This window comes from Chiloscyllium punctatum, chromosome 37 (genome assembly GCF_047496795.1).
Source record: "Chiloscyllium punctatum isolate Juve2018m chromosome 37, sChiPun1.3, whole genome shotgun sequence".
Lineage (NCBI taxonomy): Eukaryota > Metazoa > Chordata > Chondrichthyes > Orectolobiformes > Hemiscylliidae > Chiloscyllium > Chiloscyllium punctatum.
Genome location: NC_092775.1, coordinates 55,844,518 through 55,871,017, shown reverse-complemented (window position 1 = coordinate 55,871,017; position 26,500 = coordinate 55,844,518). Strand labels below are relative to the sequence as shown.

General features: G+C 42.3%; 1 protein-coding gene across 1 annotated transcript in view; it reads right to left on the bottom strand.

Moving 5' to 3' along the window:
- The window catches only part of LOC140463231 (synaptonemal complex protein 2-like), a 377,524-nt gene that overhangs the window by 74,961 nt on the left and 276,063 nt on the right, over positions 1–26,500 (bottom strand). The window contains exons 13-14 of the mRNA XM_072557016.1: positions 17,293–17,537; positions 8,921–9,124 (exon numbers count right to left, since the gene is read on the bottom strand). Coding sequence (XP_072413117.1) covers positions 8,921–9,124; positions 17,293–17,537 — 449 coding nt within the window. The remainder of the gene's footprint in view (positions 1–8,920; positions 9,125–17,292; positions 17,538–26,500) is intronic.

Here is a 26,500-nt window from a genome sequence, read left to right as displayed (position 1 = left end):
ACCTCTTTGATCTTGTATCAAATGTCTCGGCTAATAAAGTTAAGTACCCCCTTTCAACCACTGCATCTACCTTCAGGGATCTCTAGATATACACACCAAGGTCCCTCTGATCTTCAGTACTTTTCAGAGTCACATCATTCAGAGTGTAATCACAGGCCTTGTTAGCCCTCTACAAATATATTATCTCATACTTTCTGGTTTAAATTTAATTTGTCATTCCTCTAACCAGCTGATGAGTACATTGATATTCTTCTGCAGTTTGCAGCCATCCTCCTCACTATAATGACTCTGCCAATTTCTGTGTCATTTGCAAACTTCTTGATCATAGAGATGTACAGCATGGAAACAGACCCTTTGGTCCAACTCATTCATGCTGACCAGATATCCCAACCCAATCTAGTCCTACCTGCCAGAACCTGGCCTATATCCCTCCAAATCCTTCCTATTCATATACCCATCCAGATGCCTTTTAAAAGTTACAACTGTACCAGCCTCCACCATTTCCTCTGGCAGCTCATTCCATACAAGCACCAACCTCTCTGTGAACAAGTTGCCCTCTAGATCTCTTTTATATCTTTCCCCTCTCACCCTAAACCTATGCCCTCTAGTTCTGGATTCCCCCACCCCAGGGAAGACTTTGTCTATTTACCCTATCCATGCCCCTCATGATTTTATAAACCTCGGTAAGGTCACCCCTCAGCCTCTGACGCTCCAGGGAAAAAAGCCTTTGCCTATTCAACCTCTCCCTATAGCTCAAATCCTCCAACCCTGGAACATCCTTGTAAATCTTTTCTGAACTCTTTCAAGTTTCACAAAATCCTTCCAATAGGAAGACCAGAATCGCACACTATATTCCAAAAGTGGCCTAACCAATGTCCTGTACAGCCGCAACATGACCTTCCAACTCCTGTACTCAATATTCTGACCATAAAGGAAAGTATACCAAACACCTTCTTCACTATCCTATCTACCTGTGACGCTACTTGCAAGGATCTATGAACCTGCACTCAAAGGTGACTTTGTTCAGCAACACTCCCTAGGACTTTACCATTAAGTGTTAATGCTAAGATTTGCTTTCCCAAAATGCAACACCTAAATTAAACTCTAAATTTAATTATCTAAATTAAACTCCATCTGCCATTCCTCAGCCCATTGGCTCATCTGATTGAAATCCCGTTGTAATCCAAGGTAATCTTCTTCTTGTCCACTACACCTCCAATTTTGGTGTCATCTGCAAACTTACTAGCCACACCTCTTAAGCTCACATCTGAATCAGTTATATAAATGATGAAAAGTAGTGAACCCAGCGCCGATCATTTGGCACTCCATTGATCACATGCCTCCCACTTGAAAAACAACCCTCCACCACCACCCTCTGTCTTCGACCTTTGAGCCAGGTCTGTATCCAAGTGGTTAGTTCTCCCTGTATTCCATGAGATCTAACCTTGCTAATCAGTCTCCCATGGGGAACCTTGTCAAATGCCTTTCTGAATTCCATATAGATCACATCTACCACTCTGCCCTCATCAATACTCTTTGTTACTTCTTCAAGAAATTCAACCAAGTTTGAGAGACATGATTTCCCATGCACAAAGCCATGTTGACTATTCCTAATCAGTCCTTGCCTTTCCAAATACATGTACATCCTGTCCCTCAAGATTCCCTCCAACAACGTGCCCACCACTGAGGTCAGACTCATTGGTCTATAGTTCCCTGGCTTGTCCTTACCACCCTTCTTAAACAGTGGTACCACGTTAGCCAACCTCCAGTCTTCCAGCACCTCACCTGTGACTATCGATGACACAAATATCTCAGCAAGAGGCCCAACAATCACTTTCCTAGCTTCCCACAGAGTTCTAGGGTGCACCTGATCAGGCCTAGGGATTTATCCACTTTTATGCATTTCAAGACATCCTGCACTTCCTCCTCTGTAATATGGACATTAAAGATATCACCTTCTATTTCCCTACATTCTATATCTTCCACGTCCTTTTCCTTCATCACCTTCATTTAAATCCAAATCTACAGCACAAACAGCAAATACCCCGGTGCTGAGCACTGCAGAAACCCAGTGGAAACAGAAAAAAAAGACTTCAACCATTCTCTGCTTCCTGCCTCTCAGCTAATATTGAATCCAACATGCCATAGAAATATAGGAGCAAAGAAAGTAGGAGCATGAGTTGGCTATTTGGCCGTTTCAGCCTACTCACCATTCAGTATTATAATGGCTCATCCTTTCCACTTTCTCCTAATACTCCTTGATGCCTTGAAAATCTAAAAATGTATCTGTCTCTTTCTTGATTACATCCAGTGATATGGTCTCCATGGCCTTGTGTGATAGAGAATTACACAGCTTCTGAACCTGTTAAGGGAAGAAATCTTTCCTCAGCTTACTCCTAACTGGGCTACCCTGTATCCTAAGATTGTGTCCCCTTGTTCTAGACTCTCCAGCATTATTCCTGCATCTAGTCTGTCCAGCTTTACGTAGTGATTATAACAAAGCCAGCCAGTTGGAGCTTATAGAATGAGTTTCCTTTCTGGAGCTGTTCATCTGTTCCAAGCAGGGAGCAATGCCTGACATATAAAATAGATGACAGCCAGAGATACTGATGCTCTGGCACCTAATTCTGAATGAGACAGTACTAAAGTCAAGGACTGTTCATGTGTAAGTAAAAGTGACTTGGTGACCCTTTGTGGAGCTATTTCAGCAGCAGTGAAAGTAAAACATGATGCTGAATTAACACATTTGCAACGGTTGATTTTGACTCGGGGGTGAACACATCTTACATCATGCCTTTGTTTGGGAAGCTTAAATCTGCCGTCGAGGACTGGGCCCACTGTGTGGAAAGAATGCATTATATTTTTTTTCCAAGCAAAGAACATTGCGGCAGATGAAAGAAAATGAGTAATTCTCCTAACAGCCTGTGCAGCCACAGCTTTTTCTGTCCCTGAGGCACCAGATAGTAAAACCTTTCAAGAGTTGATGGATCTGGTTCAGGAATATTACAATTCGAAGCCTTCTCTAATTCTGAGATGCCACTGGTTTTACTCGGCAATTTGAGAACTGAATCTATATGGGGGTGTTTTGAATAAGTTGAGATAGCTGGCAGAGGCATGTGACTTCGGTTTAACCTTTAATGAGATGCTTAGAGACTGGTTGATATGCGAAATTAATGATGTAACTATGCAAAAACACTGACCAGCTGAAGCTCAACTGGACCTCAAACAGACACTCCAACTGGTTGCATCAATGGACAATGCAACAAGTGGAATTTATGAATTGCAGGGTATTCTGATAGAAGTGGACACCCTCACCAGTCTGACTGAGCTTGGGGAACACCGCTTGAGTACAGGCAATTGCACAATCTCACTCAGGTGATATCCTAAACTGGGGAACTCCAAATTGCCTCACAGCAAAACCACAAAATAATGTCAAGTTTTGGTCAAACAGGATCCAAGCTGGCAAGCCGTTGTAGTTTGATTTGCAGATTCAAAACAGGAAAAGGGTCCTATCAGACCTAAATTGAGTAAGATAGCTCGTTGGCTTGTGTCCATGAAATTAGGAGAGGCAGGAATTAGGGTAGGAAATTTGGAGAGCAAAGAGGGGCATGAAATGTTCTTGGCAAGTAGAGTTATAGGAAGGTTGTTATTGACCTGGAAAGACTGCAGAAGGAATATACAAGGATGTTGCCAGGATTCAAGGGTCTGAGTTAGAGGAAGAGGTTGGACAAGCTAGGACTTTTTTCTTTCAAATGTAGGAAACTGAAGGGGGATCTTATAGAATTGTACAAGATCATGAGGGGCAAGGATAGGGTGAATGTGCTCAGTCATTTTCCCAGGGTTGGGGAATTGAGGTCTGGAGGGTATCAGTTTAAGATTAGAAGGGAAAGAATAAATGGGAACCTGAGAGGCAACATTTTTACACAGATGATGGTACGTATGTGGAATGAGCTGCTAGTGGAAGTGGTTGAAGCGGGTACATTAACAGCATTGGAAAGGCATTTGGACAAATACATGGATAGGAAAGGTTTAGATGGATATGGTAAAAACAATGGCTGCAGATGCTGGAAACCAGATTTTGGATTAGTGGTGCTGGAAGAGCACAGCAGTTCAGGCAGCATCCAAGGAGCAGCAACAAGTGAAGGAAAATGAGGTTAGCGTGGATGGACATTTTAGTTGGCATGGACCAGTTTGGGCTGAACAGCCTGTCTCCATGCTGTTTGACTCTAATGACAAAGATTAGTGAAGTTGCTGATAGTGTAAAAATTGTCAAAGGATACAGTAGAACATATATCAGTTGCAGATATGGGCAAAGAAATGACAGATGGAATTTAATATGGGTAAATGTGAGGTGTTGCACTTTGAGAGATCAAATGTTAAGGGAAAGGATACAATTAATGGCAGGACTCTTAACAGCATTGATGTTCAGAGGTATCTTAGGGTCTTATAGAACCGAATAGAATCCCTATAGTTTGGAAACAGGCCATTCAGCCTGACAAGTCCACAGTGACCCTTGGAACAGTATCCCACTGAGACCCACCCTCCTACTCCAGCCCTGTCACCCTGCATTTCCCATAGCTAGTCCATTTAACCTGTACATTCCTCAACACTAGGGCAATTTAACATGGCCAAAACCACCTAACCTGCACATCTTTGGACTGTGTGAAGAAACTCACGCAGACATGGGGAGAGTGTGCAAACTCCATAAACCCCACTCCGTGGGGCAGAACGGTGTCTCAGTGGTTAGCACTGCTCACAGTGCCAAGGACCTGGGTTCGAGTCCAACCTCGGCCGACTGTCTGTGTGGAGTTTGCACATTCTCCCCGTGTCTGCATGGTTTCCTCCGGGTGCTCTGGTTTCCTCCCACAGTCCAAAGATGTGCAGGTCAGGTGAATTGGCCATGCTAAATTGTCCATAATGATAGGTGCATTAGTCAGGGGTAAATGTAGGGGAATGGATCTGGGTGGGTTACTCTTCGGAGGGTCAGTGTGGACTTGTTGGGCCGAAGGGCCTGTTTCCATACTGTAGGGAATCCAATCTAATCCTATCCAATCCACATAGTCAGTTGCCCAAGGCTGGAATTGAACCCAGGTCCCTGACACTGAGCCCCTTAATCCATAGCTTCCCGACAAAGACCACTTAAGTAGATAGGGTGATAAAAAAGGCAAATGGCATGCTTGGTTTTATTGACTGAGGCACTAAGTAAAAGAGTCAGGGAGTAGTATTGCAGCTTTATAAAACTTTGGTTAGGATGCACTTAGAGTATTGCATTCAATTCTGGTCACCACATTCCAAGAAAGGTGTGGTGGTGGCTTTGGACAGGGTGCGGAAGAGATTTACCAGGATTCTGCCTGGGTTAGTGGATATGAAGTATAAGGAGAAGCTGGACAAGGTTTACAACGTTCACCTCAGGTCTCCATTTACCTAGATGATGTTCTAATAACAGGCAAAACTAATAAGGAACACTTAGAGAAATGATATTGTCCCAAGGTGTTTTTCTAAGGCAGGTACGCCTGAGAAGGGAAAGATATTTATTTCAGATTCCTCAAGTGACCTGTGTGGGCTACAGTTGACAAGGCCAGGTTACACCTGTTGGAAGATAAAGTGAGGGCAATTAAAGGTGCCCTGGCTCCCAGGTCTGTCCAGGAACTTAGGTCATTTCTTGAGCTAGGAAATGATTACTGAAAGTTAAAAAATAACCTGGTATCCAACTTGGCACCTTTACATCACGCCTTGGAAATAGTCACATAGACAAACCCTAGCTTTCAATGAAGTGAACCAACAGCTTTGATCATCTAAGGTGATGGCACATTATGATCCCAAGAAACTTCTGGTATTGTCATACAATGCCTCCTAGCATTACATCGAGACAGGGTTAGCTCACATGGAGAGGAAGGCCTAGAGTTTCTGCATCCAGAAATTTGGCTAATGCAGACTGTAAATATGCACAGATAAAGGATTGGCAGTCATATCTGGAGATAGGAAACTTAACCAGCATCTTCATGGACAAAAAATGTGTGATAATCACAGACCACAAACCCCTACTAGGTCTGCCTAAAGAAGACAAGACAGTTTGGTGGGCTCTAATAAGTAGTGCTTGTAATTACAAGTCAGAACATCATCTGAAGGCCAAGCAGCAAATGTGGATGCACTGAGCTGACTCTTGTCAGCAGGTACACCACCAGTGGTATTCGCAACTGATGATATTTAATGATATTAAATTTTCTGGACATGCTCCCAGTCATAGCTGACAATATTAGACTTTGGATGCAGAAAGATCCAGTCCTTTCGAAACTGAAATGACTGGTGTTGATGGGGGAAACCAAAGGGCTGTCACAACTAGAATTGAGAACGGTTTGACACGGCAAGACCAGCTCATTGTAGAGCATAGCAAGAGCGATTATCCTGAGCAAAATCTCCATGAAATACTGGTTGAAATTCACTGGGACCATCCAGGGGTCTCCAAAATGAAGATGTTGCCAAGAAGTTATGTCTGGTGGCCAGGCTTTGCTGCAGCCATAGCAATGTGAGTGGGGCAGTTCCAGAGTGGGAACAAGGACAAAAATTACCATCAGTACCTGTCTTATATCTGTGGGAATGGTTGGGTAAACCTGGGAGTTGGTACCATGTTGACTATGCAGTTTTTTTCATAGGTTCAATGTTCTTAGTCACCGTAGGTGCCCATTCAAAGTGGTTTGAATGCATAGGATCCATTCATCAAACACAGGGATGATCATAGAGAAACTGTGCGCATCTTTTTCAAGGCATAGTGTCCCAGAAGTGTTGGTCACAGATAATGGGACATCGTTTACCAGCAGGAATTGAGTTATTTCTTAAAGTTGAATTGGAGTTGGCATATAAGGACAGCTCTCTACCACCCATCATCCAATGGTGTGGCAGAAAAAGCAGTCCAAAGTTTGAAGGTTGGCTTGAAGAAACAGCCTACAACCTCGCTAGATACTAAGATACCATGGTTCTCATTTGACCATAGGACCACCTCACATGCAACTACAAGAATAGCACTGGCAGAATTGATAATGGATTGAATCCACACCAGGTTAAGTCTGATATTCCCAGACCTGGGGGAAGGAGGGTGAAACAACATCAGGAAGTACAATACCAGACACAAGACATAGCCAAGCAAGAGATACAGTTTGAAACAGAGGATGAAGTTTGGTGTAAGAATCACAGCAATGGCCCAGCAGAGATATGAGTTGCGGTCGATGCACGGTCAGGACCAGGGACATATAAAGTTTGGAAAAGTGCAGCAGTCCTGACCACGCATTTGGAATATATGAAAGCTGCAAATTCGCAAATGGTGGAAGAGCAAAATGTAGCCTGCCCCTCGGAACATTTAGAAATGCTGCCGGAACCCATCGATTCACTCACTTCATCAAAGCTTGTCGAGTCCTCAGAATCAGAGATGGACATGATGGATGTAGCTGCCTCAACAACTTTATTGCCCAGAAGAAGAAAGTGAAATTCTAATGAGGCGCCCCTGTGGCAAGATGCAAGCTCCCCTGCATTACACATTGCCCAAATCAGACACTGAATTGAAGGAACCTGACCTGGTACTAAAACACCACAGGAGTCTCTCCAAAAGAAAGGACCAGACCATCTCCATTAGATAATGTGATTGCAATGAGGTCAGCCAGCTGGAACCTATAGAATGAGTTCCTTGCTTGGGGCTGTTCATCTGTTCCAATCAGCGAGCCCTGGCTAACATATAAAAGGTGAATGTCAGAGACACTGATGCTCTAGTACCTGACTCTGAATCAGACAGTACTAAACCCAAGGACTGTTCATGTGTAAATAACAGTTGTCTTGGTGACAGAATACTGACCTCTATGAAGTTATTTTGCTCTGTTTAGTTTTTTATACATTTCAATCAAATCTCTCATCCTTCTAAACTCGGGGGAATGTAGATCCAGTCAAGCTAATCTCTCTTTATAGGATAATCCTATATCAACTTACTGAACCTTTGCTGCACTGCCTCCGTGTGGCAAGTACATCCTCTCTCAGGGTATCAGAACAAAACTGCACACAATATTCCAGGTGTGGTCTCACCAAGGCCCTGTACAACATCCTATTTCTGAACTGAAATCTGCTTATTATGAAGGCAAATATACCATTTGTTTTCCCAATTGTTCACGAACCTACCTTTATAGTTTCATTGACTGGTATACAATGACACCCAAATCCTTTCATACATCAACACTTCCCAACATATCATTATTTATATAATATTCTTTCTTTCTGCTTTTCACATCAAGTGTACAACTTCACATTTAGCCATATTGTACTGCATCTGCTCTCTGTTTGCCCACTTACTCAACTTATGTACACCCCACTTGAAATATCTTCATAATGCACAATCCCCCCCAGTTTGAGTCAGCAGAAAACTTTGAAATATTGTATTTGGTTTCCGCATTCAGGTCATTCATATAAAACCCATATATACGAATAGCTAGGGCCCAAGCACTGATCGTTGCAGTACCCCACTTGTCAGTGTCACTTGTCTTTGACACCCTGGGCTCTTACTTTCTTCATGAGTCTGCCTTTATAAATGGACCTTATAAATAGCTTTGCTAAAGTCCATATAGACATAACATCAAATGCACTGCATTTACCAACACTCTTGGAAACATCTTCAAAACAATCTACAGTTTCTATATTTTTGATTTTGATCTAAAATGAAAAATGTACTGTTTTAACACGAAGGATTATGTAACAAATTGGTGCACTTCTAAAAAATAAAGCACTAGAACTCATTGTGAGTTTTGTTTACACTGTCGCGTTGTAATCAATGAGGCACCAGATTATACAGACTACCTTTGAAACTGAATCCAGCAAGCAAATTACACATAAAAGGATTAAAGAGAAAACTGATAGAAAGGGAGGATGATTTTAATATACATACCTCAGCAGTGGTTCTTTTGCTAGAAATAGTCTTTATTGTAAAGTTGCTTGATGACCTTGCTGTTATAACTGAACTTTCAGAGGAACAACTTTTCTTCATAGTAGTGTAGTCATTATTTTTTTTCAGTGTGACAAATTCTTGCTGAACCTCTTCATCATTTTCATTGACTTCACAAGATTGCAAACATATTGGAGTCACTTCAGGCTGGAATATAACAGACAAACTTTCAACTAAGCATGTGGATCAAGAATTCTCACAGGAAAAAAAACATGAATACCGTAGTGATTGTAACGAGGTCAGCCAGGTGAACCTCATTGAATAGGAGTTCCCTGATTAGGGCTGTTAATCTGGTCAGGAAGCCATGACTGACAGGTAAGAACAAGAGTGTCAGACATCCTGCTCATTCTGAGAGCTGGCTCTGAGGGAGCTGGATCAGTGTCAAGGACTCTCTACTTATAAACAAAGTGTGACTTGAGGGACCGGTTACCAACCTCTGTGGAAATATTTCAAATAGTTCCTCAAGAAAGTGAAGTAAACTCAAAGTTATTTTTTCATATGTATAGAAATAACAGGGTACATAATCAACAAGCATGGATGTTGCTGCTGTTAACTGATGTAGCAGTTTAGAAGTTCAAAAACTTACTCAGAGATTAGGAAATTTTAAGTAATGTTTCCCCAGACTGAGGAAAGATAAAGAACCATATGATGAGTAGAATTGCTGATCAATATCCACCCAAGGAAAGAATATGACTAACACTCAAGCAGGTATACACAGCTTCTGATTTTGTATTCTCCACATGACGAAGACTCCAGGCTCCATCACCTACATATCTCTATTTTCATGTCTGCCTAAGAGTGTTTATTGCTGAAATCTTCTCCATGGTCTTTGCACCAAAACTAATTTCCGGGCTACCCTCCAGTTCTCCATTTTCCATAATCCGGTGTTGAGACCAATCAGAACCTGTCTTTCTATGCTAATCTCCTAAAATACATCACAGTTCTTCTCCCTGATTTCTATGGCCACATACTTACTAGAGAATGCTGACACAAAGAATTAACTTAGAATCCTCCTTACGTCATCCAATTTTACAAGTTAAAACTAAGGGTAAAAGAATAACTGGTTAGAAATAGGCCCCATTAAGGACCACACTGGTAATTTGCTCATGGAACCAGAGGAATTAGGTAGGATTCTAAATTAATACTTTGTTATTGATATTCACTAGTGAGAGAAATGATGTCAGCATAGAAATCAGGGAGAAAAACTGTGATTATATTTAAGAAGGTTAACATAGACAGTGAGATTCTGATTGGTCTGGCAGGCTCAGAAGTAGATAAATCTAATGACTGGATGAAATGCATCCCAGGCTGTTGAGTAAAGCAAGGAAGAAATAGTAAGACATGGCAATAATTTTAAATTATTCTCTGGACATAGGAAAGGTGCCAGATGACTGGATGGCAGCTAATGTGGTACCAATATTCAAGAAGGGAAAAAGGGATAAACCAGGAAATTAAAGGCTAATCAGTCTAACCTTAGTGGTGGAAAATTATTGGAAGCAATTCTGAGGCCCAGAATTAACTTGCAATTGGAAAGGGAGGAATTAATCAAGAACAGTCAGCATGGTTTGGTTAAATGGACATCATGTGGACAGCATGGTGTCTCAGTGGTTAGCACCGTTGCCTCACAGAGCCAGGAACCCAGATTCGATTCCAGACTTGGACAATTGTCTGTGTTGAGTTTGCACATTCTCCCTCTGTCTGCATAGGTTTCTTTTGGGTGCTCCGATTTCCTCCCACAGTCCAAAGCTGTGCAGGTTAGGTGAATTGGTCATGCTAAAACTGTCCTGTAGAGTCCAGGTTGTATCGGCTAGGTGAGCTAGCTATAGTAAGCATGAGGTTACAGGGATATGAAGGGGAGTGGGTTGGATGCAGACTCGGTGGGCTGAATGGCTTCTTTCAGCACAGTAGGAAATCTATGATTCTGACCAACTTGACTAAATTGTTCGAAAAGATAACCAGGCGTATAGATGAAAGCAATGTATTCAAAGTAGTGTACTCAATGCTGTCAGAAGCTACATGAGACTTCATCTGATAAAGGAGCAGTGCTCAGAAAGCTTGTGATTTCAAATAAACCTATTGGACTATAACCTGGTGTTTTGTGATTTCTGACCTGGTCCACTTCCAATCCCACACTGGCACTCCACATCATGGCTACTCGATATTGATAGGTCACAGCTAGAATATTGTGTCCAGAGGAGGAAGATGATTGAGATATATAAAATTATGGGGGCTTAGATAGGGTGAACAGGAAGAAACCTTTCCTCTTGATGGAGGAATCAACAACTGGGGGAATAGATATAAGGTATGGGACAGGAAGATTAGAGGGGCATGTGAGGATAAATTATATGGTTCAAATTTGGAACTCACTGCATGTAAGTATGGTAGAGGCCAAAACCCTCGAAGAAGTATTCAGATGTGCACTTGCAATATCAAGGCTTACAGAGCTATGGGTCAAGTCCTGCAAAACAGGATTAGAATTTTTAGGTGGTTGGTTGGCTGGCTTAGATCTGGTGGTCACCATCACAATTGTCATCCTCCTTCCCTCAGCATTCAGTACCATCCTGAAAAATAATTTCCTGAGTCTCCTTGTTGCAGCAATGTCCCCCACCTTTTGTGACACTAACCAATTTTCCTCTGGTTGGATCGGATAGACTATTCCTAGCCCACTGTCTTCGGTGACATAACCCAGTTAGTCCCTGCAAGAAGTATCCAGGCCCTTGACTGAACTCTGTACATCACACTGACCTTAATGGCCCTACCTGCCTTGAACTGGCCTTGATGAAGACAGAGGACAGACTGTACTGATATGTGAGACTGCCCTTGAGTTGCTGTGCTATGGCCTCCTGACTAACGTGTGCCTCCATGTACTTCAGTAAGGACTATTTCTTTGAGATTTTGTGACAAGGCTGTTTGTTTGCTGCACATGCAGTGTGCTTGCTACATTAGCTGCTGGCACACAGTGTGGGTGTGAGACTGTTATAGCACACTGCCATGCAGCAAGATGAATGAGGACCACTGATCAGCAAGGTAAGCTGTAGTTACTCAAGGCAGCAAGAGAGTTCCCACTAGGCCTGAATTACGTAAGAGAGCTGATAGGCCATTATTCACCAGCGTTCCACAGCCTGGAAAGTGCACCTACAGCTGTTTTGGAGCAGTTGAATTGCTTAGTAAAATCCAACTCAGAACTGAACAAAATAAACATCTGTTGTGGTTGTGAATATGTTCAGCGTGTTGGGAAGTTTATTTGCAGGCGTTGCATTCTCTGACATCTTCAGTGTTTTGGAGTCTCCTGTGAAGCATTGCTGTACTGTGCCTTCTGGAAGTAATTTGGTTCTGTTTCTGGTACTTCTGGTAGCCGGTATATTGGGCTTGGGCCAAGGTGCTTGTTGATGGAGTCTGTGGTTGAGTGCCATCATTTAGTATGCGTGGCTACTAGGGACAGCTGGTTGTGGTGTTTAGTGGCTAGTTGGTGTTTGTGGATATGGATTACTAGTTGTCTGCCTGTTTGCCTTACATAGTGTTTCATACAGTCTTCGCATGGAATCTTGTAAATTACATCAGCCTTGCACATGATGGGTATAGGGTCTTTTATCCTGGTGAGTTGTTGTCTGAGTGTGGCTGTCAGTTTATGGGCTGCCACGATTCCCAGTGGTCAGGAATCCTGAAGAAGGGCTTATGCCTGAAACGTCGATTCTCCTGTTCCTTGGATGCTGCCTGACCTGCTGCGCTTTTCCAGCAACACATTTTCAGCTGTCTTCAAGGAGGACATACCATGACCTAACTCACTAGCCATGCTACCTTACAAAAAAAAAGTCTTAGAACTGACAGCCAGACTCTCTGACCACTGGGATTCATGGCAACACAAACACTGACAGCCACACTCAGACCACAACTCACTCGGACAGAAGACCCTATACCCATCATCTGCAAGGCTGATGTAATTTTCAAGATTCTATGCGAAGATTGTATGAAACACCAAATAGGGCAACCAGACAGACAACCAGCAATCCTCATCCACAAATACCAACTAACCACTAAACACCACAACTAGATGTCCCTATTAGCCATACACACAGATGACAGGGACCACAAATTTGACTGGGACATAGGACAAGCTAAACACAGGACAGCCAGAGAATTCCTAGAATGATGGCACTCAACCAGACTCCATCAACAAGCACCTTGGCCTAGACCCAATATACCGGCCAATACAACTAACAACTGGAACCGGGAACTGGAGGCAGCAGAAATGGAACCAAATAAATTCCAGAAGACACAGTACAGCAGCACTTCATTGGAGACTCCAAAGCACAGAAGATGTCACCTAGACAGGAAACAAAATGTCTGCAAATCAACTGCCCAACGCGGCAAACACATGAACAACCACGATAACTGGCAACCAAGCTACAAATCTTTATGCAAACCTTAAAATAAACATCTGGCTAAATGCTCACCCAGTTCAAGTGGAGGTTGATACTGGCACACAAGTATCAGTGATGGGAACCAGTCTTCACCAAAATTCGCTCTTTCTCTCCAACTCTTAAGTTTACGTAAGACCTTGGCTAAGCTATGAATCTATACCAGAGAATCCGTACAGATTAAGGGAACAACTTGATATGAGTTCCGTGAGTTGGGCTGTTAACCTGGTCCAATCAGGGAGTTCTGGTTGACAGATATAAACAGGAGTGTCAGAGGCTCTGCTCACTGGAGGAACTGTCCCTATGTCAGTGTCATGTATAACAAATGTGAAAATAAAGGGTGTCTTGGTGATGGGATATCAGCCTTCATGGAGTAATTCCAGATTTGACTGCCTATAAAAACAGAACAAATGGTCATCTCAAAGGACACGGTGCTTCAGGTACATACTAGGTACTTTGTATTTAACTGCCTGTATCCAGATGGCTACAAAGCATCTCCCCCAATGGTTTATTTTCTCTTAATTTTCAAATGCAGCACCACAAGGAGGTTAAAGATTTTTTTGTTTTCAATGTTCGTGGGATGTCGGTATTGCTAACTAGGTCAACATTTGCTGCTCTTAATCCATATTCTTTGTAACTGGTCAGTCACTGAATATACTCATGAAAGGCTGCTATGAACAAAAGAATATCAATGTTTATGACATATTAAAGACCATAAGACATAGGAGTGGAAGCAAAGCCATTCGGCCCATCGAGTCCACTCCGCCATTCAATCATGGCTGATGGGCATTTCAACTCCACTTACCCGCATTTTCCCTGTAGCCCTTAATTCCTCGAGACAACAAGAATCTATCAATCTCTGCCTTGAATATATTTAGCGTCCCGACTTCCACTGCACTCTGCGGCAATGAATTCCACAGGCCCACCACTCTCTGGCTGAAGAAATGTCTCTGCATTTCTGTTCTGAATTGACCCCCTCTAACTCTAAGGCTGTGTCCACAGGTCCTAGTCTCCTCACCTAACGGAAACAATTTCCTAGCGTCCACCCTTTCCAAGCCATGTATTATCTTGTACGTCTCTATTAAGTCTCCCCTTAATCTTCTAAACTCCAATGAATACAATCCCAGGATCCTTAGCCGTTCCTCATACGTTAGACCTACCATTCCAGGGATCATCCGTGTGAATCTCCGCTGGACATGTTCCAGTGCCAGTATGTCCTTCCTGAGGTGTGGGGACCAAAACTGGACACACTACTCCAAATGGGGCCTAACCAGAGCTTTATAAGTCTCAGTAGCACAATGGTGCTTTTATATTCCAACCCTCTTGAGATAAGTGACAACATTGCATTCGCTTTCTTAATCACGGACTCAACCTGCATGTTGACCTTTAGAGAATCCTCGACTAGCACTCCCAGATCCCTTTGTACTTTGGCTTTACGAATTTTCTCACCGTTTAGAAAGTAGTCTGTGCTTTTATTCTTTTTGCCAAAGTGCAAGACCTCGCATTTGTTCACGTTGAATTCCATCAGCCGATGGAAAAGAAGAAATACAAACTAGTTTGAATTATATGAGAATGTTTAAATGGGCTTTTTACAAATATTGGAACGTAAGATTCAACCTTTCTATTCTTAATAATCTTAGAGATACTCAAACCTCAGTGATGGGTTTTCATTGTAAAGTTCCCAGTTCAATGAGGCTGAATTGGTTTCTTTCTGTCAAACATCAATATTCACTCAATACTACTGTCTTTGTTAGTGACTGTATCTTTATGAAATGCTTACGTCAACTACTAACACAGATCACCCACTTCATAATGTCTGCTCCTTAAGTTCATGCATTCAACAGTCTGAGAGGAAATTTTCCTTTGCTTCTGCAGCTTTTCCCTTAATAATATTTAAGCCAATCATGACTTTTCTTTTGCCTTGTTTTGAAGACTATTAAACTGCACTGCTCAAATTACAGTCTTTCTCTTTCAGAATGATTTTCTCCTCAGTGGAATAAACCTGCCTATTCACTGATCTTCTCATTAGTTCTGTCTCTCTCAAAGACTTTTTTCTGTCAATAGCTCCATGTGTCACATGACACCTTCATTACCTTTTTCTCTCTACTAGTCTTTGTTTTCTGAAGCATTGAACAATTCACCTCAAGGATATTTTAACAACCCAATTTAAATGTATCTAAGTTATCTTTGGAGATAACTTGGCACTAATCATAGAATTCAAAAAATGAGACCAAAATTATTTCTCCCCTTCTTAACCCATGCAAGGAAGAAATGCACATCAAACTTTAAGTTATAACTTAATGACCCTGTCCACATTAAAAGCAAATTTCCAAATAATATTCACTATTGTCCAATCTTGAAATCCAGATTTGAGGGTGTGATAACCCCCATTGCATTGATTTGTTCCCTTGAGGTTACGATCAGCCATTTGTACAGCTGTTTCAGAACTTCCCAAAATCACTAAAGTTCAGTTCAGCTATTTCTTTGGCTGCTCAAAACACTGGAAAATGGCTGACGTTCTCACTGTGTTCAAAGTCTTTAATGGATTCTGTTCATGAAGAGTAGTTGACACACTAGTTCAGTAAAATCTCATTTTGAATGTCCAGCTGACTTCCAAACTTCTAATAGATTCTGTTCAGTAGTTGTGTCTGTCACCTGTCGAGGGAAATGAGAGCCTCTTCATTTTCATAGATTTAATGCCTGTGAAAGATGTTGTGAAATTTGAAAGGATTCAGAAAAGATTTAGAAGGATGTTGCCAGAGTTGGAGGATTTGAGCTATGGGGAGAGGCTGAACAGGCTGGGGCTGTTTTCCTTGGAGTGTCGGAAGCTGAGGGGTGACCTTATAGAGGTTTACAAAATTGAGGGGCATGGATAGGGTAAATAGAGAAAGTCTTTTCCCTGGGGTCAGGGACTCCAGAACTAGAGGGCATAGGTATAGGGTGAGAGGGGAAAGATATAAAAGAGACCTAAGGGGCAACTTTTTCACACAGAGTGTGGTACGTGAATGGAATGAGCTGCCAGAGAAAGTGGTGGAGGCTGGTACAATTGCAACATTTAAGAGGCATTGGATGGGTATATGAATAGGAAGGGTTTGGAGGGCTATGGGCCTGGTGCTGGCAGGTGGGACTTGATTGGGTTGGGATATCTGGTCGGCATGGACGGGTTGGACCGAAGGGTCTGTTTCCATGCTGTACATCTCTTTGACTCTAATAGATATTCAAGTATTCTTTATTTATTTTGACAAATTTGGGAGCCTTTCAAAAACTCTCTTGTGTTATTAAAGGGCTTGTGATTTCAGTTTATAGTGATATTGACTGAGTTGGTTGGGACAATATGAGGAATAGGGTTTGAGATAAATATGAAGATGGTGGGGGATAATGTTAAGTTTAGGGGACTTCACACTGATCTCTAGAGTAGAGCCGATGCCTCTGTGAGTGGAGGCAAATCTTTAAACCTGGTCATCTTGATCTGTCTCTATCAGCAGGCCATGTCCAAATGTCAGACATAAACAACCAACACCAACCTTTTGTCTTTCAATTCCCATCTCAAAGATGAAATTCTGGCCCTCAGTACTGCACTGAAAGTTCACATGATTTATTCTTTCTATTATTCTACAAGTAATTGCAGGAGTTTTCTCCATTATCCTTTCTAAATTGAGCCCTGATTCACATGGGATATCATTTGTTGACCAGAGAGTGGGGATTTTTTGACTTCGCTCAAAATTCAGAAGTATTTTTAATTGCCAGTTTACATTATTACACAAAGTTCAAATTAAATCACCTTCCATCCTCCCAGAGTAAATTTTAACTTTGTCTCTTCAGAATACTAGGATATACACATACACTGCAGGCAAAAAAACCCACAAAAAAGTTATCAAAGATAAAATTGATTCTTACCATGGAAACTGAGCTTACAATAGGTGAGAAATCAGAGATGAAAGCTGACTTTGCTGCTGAGTGGATTGGTGATAAAAGAGGAGTTGCTGTGTCTTGAAAATCTTTCTTTGTTTTGCAGGATATCGTTTCCATTGAAAGACAGGATGTCTGCAATGGTTCTGGTAATGACTTTGATTGAATGGATGACTCAGATTCAAGTGGTGATGTAGTTCTTGTTGAAGCCATTGGCTCACATGGCCTTTCGTCTAGAGTTTGATATTTGTGCAAAAATACAAAAGGAGTTCTTTAAATGTCATGAATAACTAAAAATAGGATACACACCAGATATTTCTTATTCTTATTAGCAAATTCTATGTTCACAAATCAACTAAATTAGTCACTGCCAAAATACTACAGGAGAAGTGAGATTATTCGTAGGGACTCAAGGGATTCAAACCATCACCAGAGATGTATGTTGAGAGATTTGAAAAGTGTATTTAGTAGATTGAACTCAAGTATTTAAATACTCTGAAAGTCATCCTTCAGGTACTCTTTAATGCTGAATCATATTTTATTAACATAAATCTTTTATTAAAAGTGATGTTATGGAATAGGTCAGAACACGCAAAAATTCTTAACCAGGCAGCCCAGACTATACTTTGCAATTTGTTTTGGTAAGTGTACAGTGAAAATTACCCGGAGTAAATTAACGAGGTTGACTACTGGGTTTTAAAACAGACAAAAATTTATTCACAAAATTACACAATGAAACACAAAGCATAGAATAAAGAACCCTACAGAACTTAGTCTATCCAAACTAGACTTAATTATGCTGTTCCAAATATACACAGCAGTCCCACTAAGCAAATCCCCTTAGAACACAGTAAAAGGAAGAGAACAGATACTCTACAGTTTGAAGTTAGAAGGGCATAAGGAGAGAGAGCCTGTTCACACAGTCCACTGCTGAACTCTATAGAACATTACAGCGCAGTAAAGGCTCTTTGGCCCTCGATGTTGCGCCGCCATCATACTAATCTGAAGCCCGTCCCACCTATACTACTCCATGTACATCCATATGCCTGTCCAATGTAGATTTAAATGCACTTAAACTTGGCAAATCTACTACCGTTGAAGGCAAAGCATTCCATACCCTTACTACTCTCTGAGTAAAGGAACTACTTCTGATATCTGTCTTATACCTAACTCCCCTCACTTTAAAGTTGTGTCCCCTTGTGTTTGTCGTTCCCATACTTGGAAAAAGGCTCTCCCTGTCCACTCTATCTAACCCTCTGATTATCTTGTATGTCTCTATTAAGTCACCTCTCAACCTTCTTCTCTCTAACGAGAATAGCCTCAAGGCCCTCAGCCTTTCCTTGTAAGACATTCCCTCCATACCAGGCAACATCCTAGTAAATCTCCTCTGCACCCTTTCCAAAGCTTCCACATCCTTCTTATAATGCGGTGACCAGAACTGTACACAATACTCCAAGTGTGGCCGTACCAGAGCTTTGTACAGCTGCAGCATAACCTTCTGGTTCCGGAACTCAATCCCTCTATTAATAAAGGCCAAAACATTGTATGCCTTCTTAACAATCCTGTCAATCTGGGTGGCAACTTTCAGTGATCTGTGTACATGGACACAGAGATCTCTCTGCTCATCTGCACTCCCAAGAATCTTACCATTAGCCCAGTACTTTGCATTCCGATTACTCCGTCCAGAGTGTATCACCTCACACTTGTCCACATTAAACTCCATTTGCCACCTCTCAGCCCAGCTCTGCAACCTACTACATCCTTCGTCACTACCCACAACTCCACTGACCTTAGTGTCGTCTGCAAATTTACTAACCCACCCTTCTCAGTCCTCATCCAGGTCATTTCTAAAAATGATGAACAGCAGTGGACCCAACACTGACCCTTGCGGTACGCTACTAGTAACTGGACACCAAGATGAACATGTCCCATCAACTACAACCCTCTGTTTTCTTTCAGCAAGCCAATTACTGATCCAAACTGCTATGTCTCCCACAGTCCCATTCCTCCGCATTCTGTATAATAGCCTACTGTGGGGAATCTTATCGAACGCCTTGCTGGAATCCATATACACCACATCAACCAGTTTACTCTCATCTACCTGTTTGGTCACTTTGTCAAAAAAGTCAATAAGATTCGTTAGGCATGACCTACCCTTCACAAAACTGTGCTGACTGTCCCTGATCAGATTTTTTTTCTAGATAAGTTATAAATCCTATCTCTTATAATCTTTTCCAACACTTTACCAACAACTGAAGTGAGACTCACTGGTCTGTAATTACCAGGGTTGTCTCTACTACCCTTTTCAAACAAGGAAACCACATTTGCTATCCTCCAGTCCTCAGGCACTGTTCCTGTAGACAATGATGATTTGAAGATCAATGCCAAACGCTCGGCAATCTCTTCCTTTGCTTCCCAGAGGATCCTAGGATAGATCCCATCCGGCCCAGGGGACTTGTCTATTTTCACACTCTGCAGTATTTCTAATACCTCTTCCTTGCGAACCTCAATCTCTTCTAGTCTTGATGCAAGTATCTCTGTATCTTCTTCGCCAACATTTTCAATAGTGAACACTGTCAAAAAATATTTATTTAGTGCTTTTCTCATCTCCTCTGACTCCACACACAACTTCCCACTATTATCCTTGATTGGCCCTAATTTAACTCTCGTCATTCTTTTATTCCTGACATACCTGTGGAAAGCCTTAGGGTTTACCCTGATCCTATCCGCCAACAACTTCTCATGTCTCCTCCTGGCTCTTCTGAGCTCTCTTTTTAGGTCTTTCCTGACTTCCTTGTAACACTCAAGAGCTTTGCGTTTTCACATTTTGTCCGAACATAAGCCTTCTTCTTCTTGACCAGGGATTCCACTTCCTTAGTAAACCACGGTTCAAGCGTTCTATATCTTCCTCCCTGCCTGACAAGTACATACTTAACTAGGACACACAGGAGCTTTTCCTTGAATAAGCTCCACATTTTTAATGTGCTCATCCCCTGCAGTCTCCTTCCCCATTCTATGCTTCCTAAATCTTTCCTAATTGCATCGTAATTTCCCTTCCCCCAGCTGTAACTCTTGCTCGGTGGAGTACACCTATCCCTTTTCATCACTAAAGTAAACCTGACAGAATTGTGATTGCTGTCTCCAAAGTGCTCACCTACTTCCAAATCTAACACCTGGCCAGGCTCATTACTCAGTACTAAATCTAATGTGGCTTTGCCCCTTGTTGGCCTGTCTACATACTGTGTCAGGAAGCCCTCCTGCACACACTGGACAAAAACTGACCCATCTATAGTACTTGTACTGTAGTGATCCCAGTCAATATTTGGATAGTTGAAGTTCCCCCATAATTTTAAAATCCCCTATGAAAACTACCCTGCCTCTCTCATTCTCATCTAGTTCTGGACTGAACTGTTCAGCTAGAGAGCTGACCACTCCTCTTTCATTATACATGTCACTTCTAAAATATGACCACTTTGTCCTGAAGTCTCATCTGTTTACATATAAACAAAAAGGCCTCTCAATGTACCAATCTCTGTACCAAACCAGTCTAATTGGTACCGGGAGCTGGTTTATGGCCCCTCTGAAAAAAAACAAGGACAAAGTATCCTTGAGAAAAGAAACAGCTTTCAGAAAAAAGGAACCAGCTTTGTGACAGTGATGCTGTTTCACACTCATCTACAAGATAGGCAATTTAGAGTTGAGATGAGGGAACGTGTCTTCATTCAGAGGGTGGTCAACTTGTGGAATGTGCGATGGCAGAGTGCTGTGAAGGCTGTGTCACTGAAAAGAAACATAGAATCTGTAATAACACTGAAAGAGGCCATTTGACCCCATTAGTCTACATCAACCATCTTAAGAGTATGCCACCCATACCCAGCCCACCATCTTATCTCCATAATCCTGCATGGCCAATCCACCTAACCTGCACATCTTTGGATGTGCACATATTCAAGAAAGAGATTGACAACTTTTTAGATATTAAAGTTCTCACACTAGAAAGAAGAAGGAAGAGAGGTGATGTGACAGAGGTATACAAAGTACTGACAGGCATAGATAGAGTAGATAGCCAGAGAGTTTTTCCCAGGGCAGAAATGGCTGTCACGAGAGGTCATAATTTTAAGGTGATTGGAGGAAGGTAGGTAAAGGAGCAGTACAACAAGATCTAGGTGTTCTTGTACATCAGTCAATGAAAGCAAGCATGCAGGTACAGCAGGCAGTGAAGAAAGCTAATAGCATGCTGGCCTTCATAACAAGAGGAATTGAGTATAGAAGCAAAGACGTTCTTCTGCAGCTGTACAGGGCCCTGGTGAGACCGTACCTGGAATATTGTGTGCAGTTTTGGACTCCAAATTTGACGAAAGACATTCTGGCTATTAAGGGAGTGCAGTGTAGGTTCACGAGGTCAATTCCCAGAATGGTGGGACTATCTTACACTGAAAGATTGGAGCAATTGGGCTTGTATACCCTTGAGTTTAGAAGGTTGAGAGGAGATCTGATTGAGACGTATAAGATTATTAAAGGATTGGACACTCTGGAGGCAGGAAGTATGTTTCCGCTGATGGGTGAGTCCCGAACCAGAGGACACAGTGTAAAAATAAGAGGTAGGCCATTTAGAACAGAGTTGAGGAGAAACTTCTTCACCCAGAGTGTAGTGGGTGTGTGGAATGCTCTGCCCCAGAAGGCTATGGAGGCTAAGTCTCTGGATACTTTCAAGAAAGAGTTGGATAGGGCTCTTAAGGATAGTGGAATCAAGGGTTATGGGGATAAGGCAGGAACAGGATACTGATTGAGCATGATCATAATGACATTGTTGCCAATGTGAATATTGAGTCACAATTAATTAGAATGGACGGCTTTGAGGTATGTAGGGAAGAGGTGTTGGAAATTCTGGAAAGGGTGAAATTGGACAAGTCCCCTGGGCCTGATGGCATTTATCCCAGGATTCTCTGGGAAGCAAGGGAGGAAATTGCAGAGCCATTGGCCTTGATTTTTATGTCCTCATTGTCTACAGGAATAGTGCCAGAAGACTGGAGGAGAGCAAATGTGGTTCCCTTGTTCAAGAAGGGGAGTAAGGATAACCCTAGTAACTAGACGCCGGTGAGTCTCACTTCTGTTGTGGGCAAAGTCTTAGAGAGAATTGTAAGGGATAGGATTTATGAACATCTGGATAGGAATAATGTGATCAAGGATAGTCAGCATAGTTTTGTGAAGGGCAGGTCGTGCCTCACAAACGTTACTGAATTCTTTGAGAAGGTGACTAAGGAGGTGGACGAGGGTAAAGCGGTAGATGTGGTGCATATGAATTTTAGTAAGGCATTTGATAAGGTTCTCCATGGTAGGCTACTGCAAAACATACGGAGGTATGGCATTGAGGGTGAGTTGGAGGTTTGGATTAGGAATTGGCTGGCTGGAAGGAGACAGAGGGTAGTAGTTGATGGTAAAGGTTCATCTTGGAGTGCAGTTACTAGCGGTGTTCCGCAAGGATCTGTTTTGGGACCATTGCTGTTTGTCATTTTTATAAATGACCTGGAGGAGGGGCTGAAAGGTTGGGTGAGCAAGTTTGCGGATGACAAAAGTCGGTGGAATTGTTGACAGTGAGGAAGGATGTGTCAGGTTACAGCGGGACATAGATAAGCTGCAGAGCTGGGCAGAAAGGTGGCAAATGGAATTCAATGTGGGTAAGTGTGAAATGATTCACTTTGGTATGAGTAACAAAAAGATGGGGTACTGGGCTAATGGTCGGATACTTGGTAGTGTGGATGAGCAGAGGGATCTTGGTGTCCATGTACACAGGTCTCTGAAAGTTGCCACCCAGGTAAATAGTGCGGTGAAGGAGGCATATGGCGTACTGGCTTTTATTGGTAGAGGAATTGAGTTCCGGAGTCCTGAGGTCATGTTGCAGTTGTATAAGACTCTGGTGCGGCCGCATCTGGAGTATTGTGTGCAGTTTTGGTCGCCATACTATTGGAAGGATGTGGAGGCACTGGAACGGGTGCAGAGGAGGTTTACCAGGATGTTGCCTGGTATGGTAGGAAGATCATATGAGGAAAGGCTGAGGCACTTGGGACTGTTTTCATTGGAGAAAAGAAGGTTTAGGGGTGACTTGATAGAGGTGTACAAGATGATTGGGGGGGTTTTGATAGGGTTGACCATGAGAACCTTTTTCCACGTATAGAGTCAGCTATTACGAGGGGGCATAGCTTTAAATTAAGGGGTGGTAGGTATAGGACAGATGTTAGGGGTAGATTCTTTACTCAGCGAGTCGTGAGTTCATGGAATGCCCTGCCAGTAGCAGTGGTGGACTCTCCCTCTTTGTGGGCATTTAAACGGGCATTGGATAGGCATATGGAGGATAGTGGGCTTGTGTAGGTTAGGTGGGCTTGGATCGGCGCAACATCGAGGGCCAAAGGGCCTGTACTGCGCTGTATTGTTCTATGTTCTAAGGGGTATGGACAGAAACTGGGAACATAGCATTGAAGTGGAGGATTATCCATACTCATACTGAATGTTGGATCAGACTCAAACAGCCAAAAGGCCTACTTCTGCTCCAAGTTCATGTTTTTGGCTCTTGTCACACATCCTATGTTAGGCCACTGCCTGGGATGGACTGTGCCAACATGAATACAATAAGCCGGATAGCGTTCAGCCATGCACAAAATTATCAGATTCAACAAAAGTCATCAATGACAGCAACTTCTGACAGCCTCAAGAAATGTGCAATTTTTTTGGATGATTGGAGTCCTCTGTGATTGGCATATTCTGTTGCAAAATGGTTTTTGCATTTTTATGCCATGTCACAGAACAATGAATATTTGAAAACCATGGTTGCAAATATTAAATTTGGAGCTTGAGTACTTTGGCTAAAGAAAGTTTACACTGAATCAATCTCTGTATAAGATCTGTGTTAACAATATACAGTACTTTAATTGCAGAGAAAGATGAGCTTCATTATTAATTTCTGACCAGTTCTTACTATATGGCTGACCAGTTCACTTTCTTGTCAATGGTAACTCCCAAGGATGTTGACGGTGGGAGAGTCATGGCAAATCTTTGAAAGTCAAGGGGCAAAGGTTAGGTTTTTTTCTTGTTGGAGATGATCACACGTGTGTTGTCTGACACACGTTTGGTTCTCAGGAGAAATGGATCGGGCCAAAATGTGGCAGATTAAGTTTAACATGGATAAGTGTGAAGTTATCCATTAAGGTCAGAGAAATAGAAAGATCGCTTATTACCTAAATGCAGAGAAATGTTACAGTGCGTTTTGATATCTATTACTAAATAAATAGTTGGGAGTGTTGTTGCAACTGAATGAGGCATTAGTGAGACTCCCCCTCCAAGCTACTGTGTACAGTTTTAATCCCCTTGCTTGCAGAGGAATGTAGTTCCATCAGATGATGTTCACTAGATGATGTCCAAAAATGAGGGGGTTTGTCTTATGAAGACAGAGTTTACACCTCTACTGTCTGAAGTCTAGAAGATTACTGTCTGGAGTTGAGAAGAATGAGAGAAGATCTAATTGAAGCATGTACGATGCTAAATGGGACTGACAAAGTAAATGTAGAGAGAGTGTTTCCTCATATAGGGCAAACTAGAATGAGAAGTCATAGTTTTAGGATAAGGGGTAGCAGATTTAACATTTGGTTAAGAAAAAGGAAGCATATGACAGGTATAGACAGGATAGATCGAATGAATCCTTAGAAGAGTATAAAGAAAGTAGGAGTATACTTAAGAGGGAAATCAGGAGGGCAAAACGGGGACATGAGATAGCTTTGGCAAATAGAATTAAGGAGAATCCAAAGGGCTTTTACAAACATATTAAGGACAAAAGGGTAACTAGGGAGAGAATAGGGCCCCTCAAAGATCAGCAAGGCCGCCTTTGTGTGGAGCTGCAGAAAATGGGGGAGGTACTAAATGAATATCTTGCAACAGTATTTACTGTGGAAAAGGATATGGAAGATATAGACTGCAGGGAAATAGATGGTGACATCTTGAAAAAGGTCCAGATTACAGACGAGGAAGTGCTGGATGTCTTAAAACAGTTAAAAGTGGATAAATCCCCAGGACCTGATCAGGCATACCTGAGAACTCTGTGGGAAGCTAGAGAAGTGATTGCTGGGCCTCTTGCTGAGATATTTGTATCATCGATAGTCACAGGTGAGGTGCAGGAAGATTGGAGGTTGGCAAACCTGGTGCCACTGTTTAAGAAGGGCAGTAAAGACAAGCCAGGGAACTATAGACCAGTGAGCCTGACCTCGGTAGACGGCAAGTTTTTGGAGGGAATCTTGAGGGACAAGATGTACATGTATTTGGAAAGGCAAGGACTGATTAGGGATAGTCAACATGGCTTTGTGCGTGGGAAATCATGTCAATCAAAAAGCTTGAATGAGTTTTTTGAAGAAGTAACAAAGAAGATTGATGAGGGCAGAGCAGTAGATGTGATCTATATGGACTTCAGTAAGGCATTCGACAAAGTTCCCCATGGGAGACTGATTAGCAAGGTTAGATCTCATGGAATACTGGGAGAACTAGCCATTTGGATACAGAACTGGCTCAAAGGTAGAAGACAGAGGGTGGTGGTGGAGGGTTGTTTTTCACACTGGAGGCCTGTGACCAGTGGAGTGCCACAAGGATCGGTGCTGGGCCCTCTACTTGTCATCATTTACATAAATGATTTGGATGCCAGCATAAGAGGTACAGTTAGTAAGTTTGCCGATGACACCAAAATTGGAGGTGTAGTGGACAGTGAAGAGGGTTACCTCAGATTACAACAGGATCTGGACCAGATGGGCCAATGGGCTGAGAAGTGACAGATGCAGTTTAATTCATATAAATGTGAGATGCTGCATTTTGGGAAAGCAAATCTTAGCAGGACTTATACACTTAATGGTAAGGTCCTTGGGAGTGTTGCTGAACAAAGAGACCTTGGAGTGCAGGTTCTTAGCTCCTTGAAAGTGGAGTCGCAGGTAGATAGGATAGTAAAGAAGGCGTTTGGTATGCTTTCCTTTATTGGTCAGAGTATTGAGTACAGGAGTTGGGAGGTCATGTTGTGGCAATTCAGGACATTGGTTAGGCCACTGTTGGAATATTACGTGCACTTCTGGTCTCCTTCCTATTGGAAAGATGCTGTGAAACTTGAAAGGGTTCAGAAAAAATTTACAAGGATGTTGCCAGGGTTGGAGGATCTGAGCTACAGGGA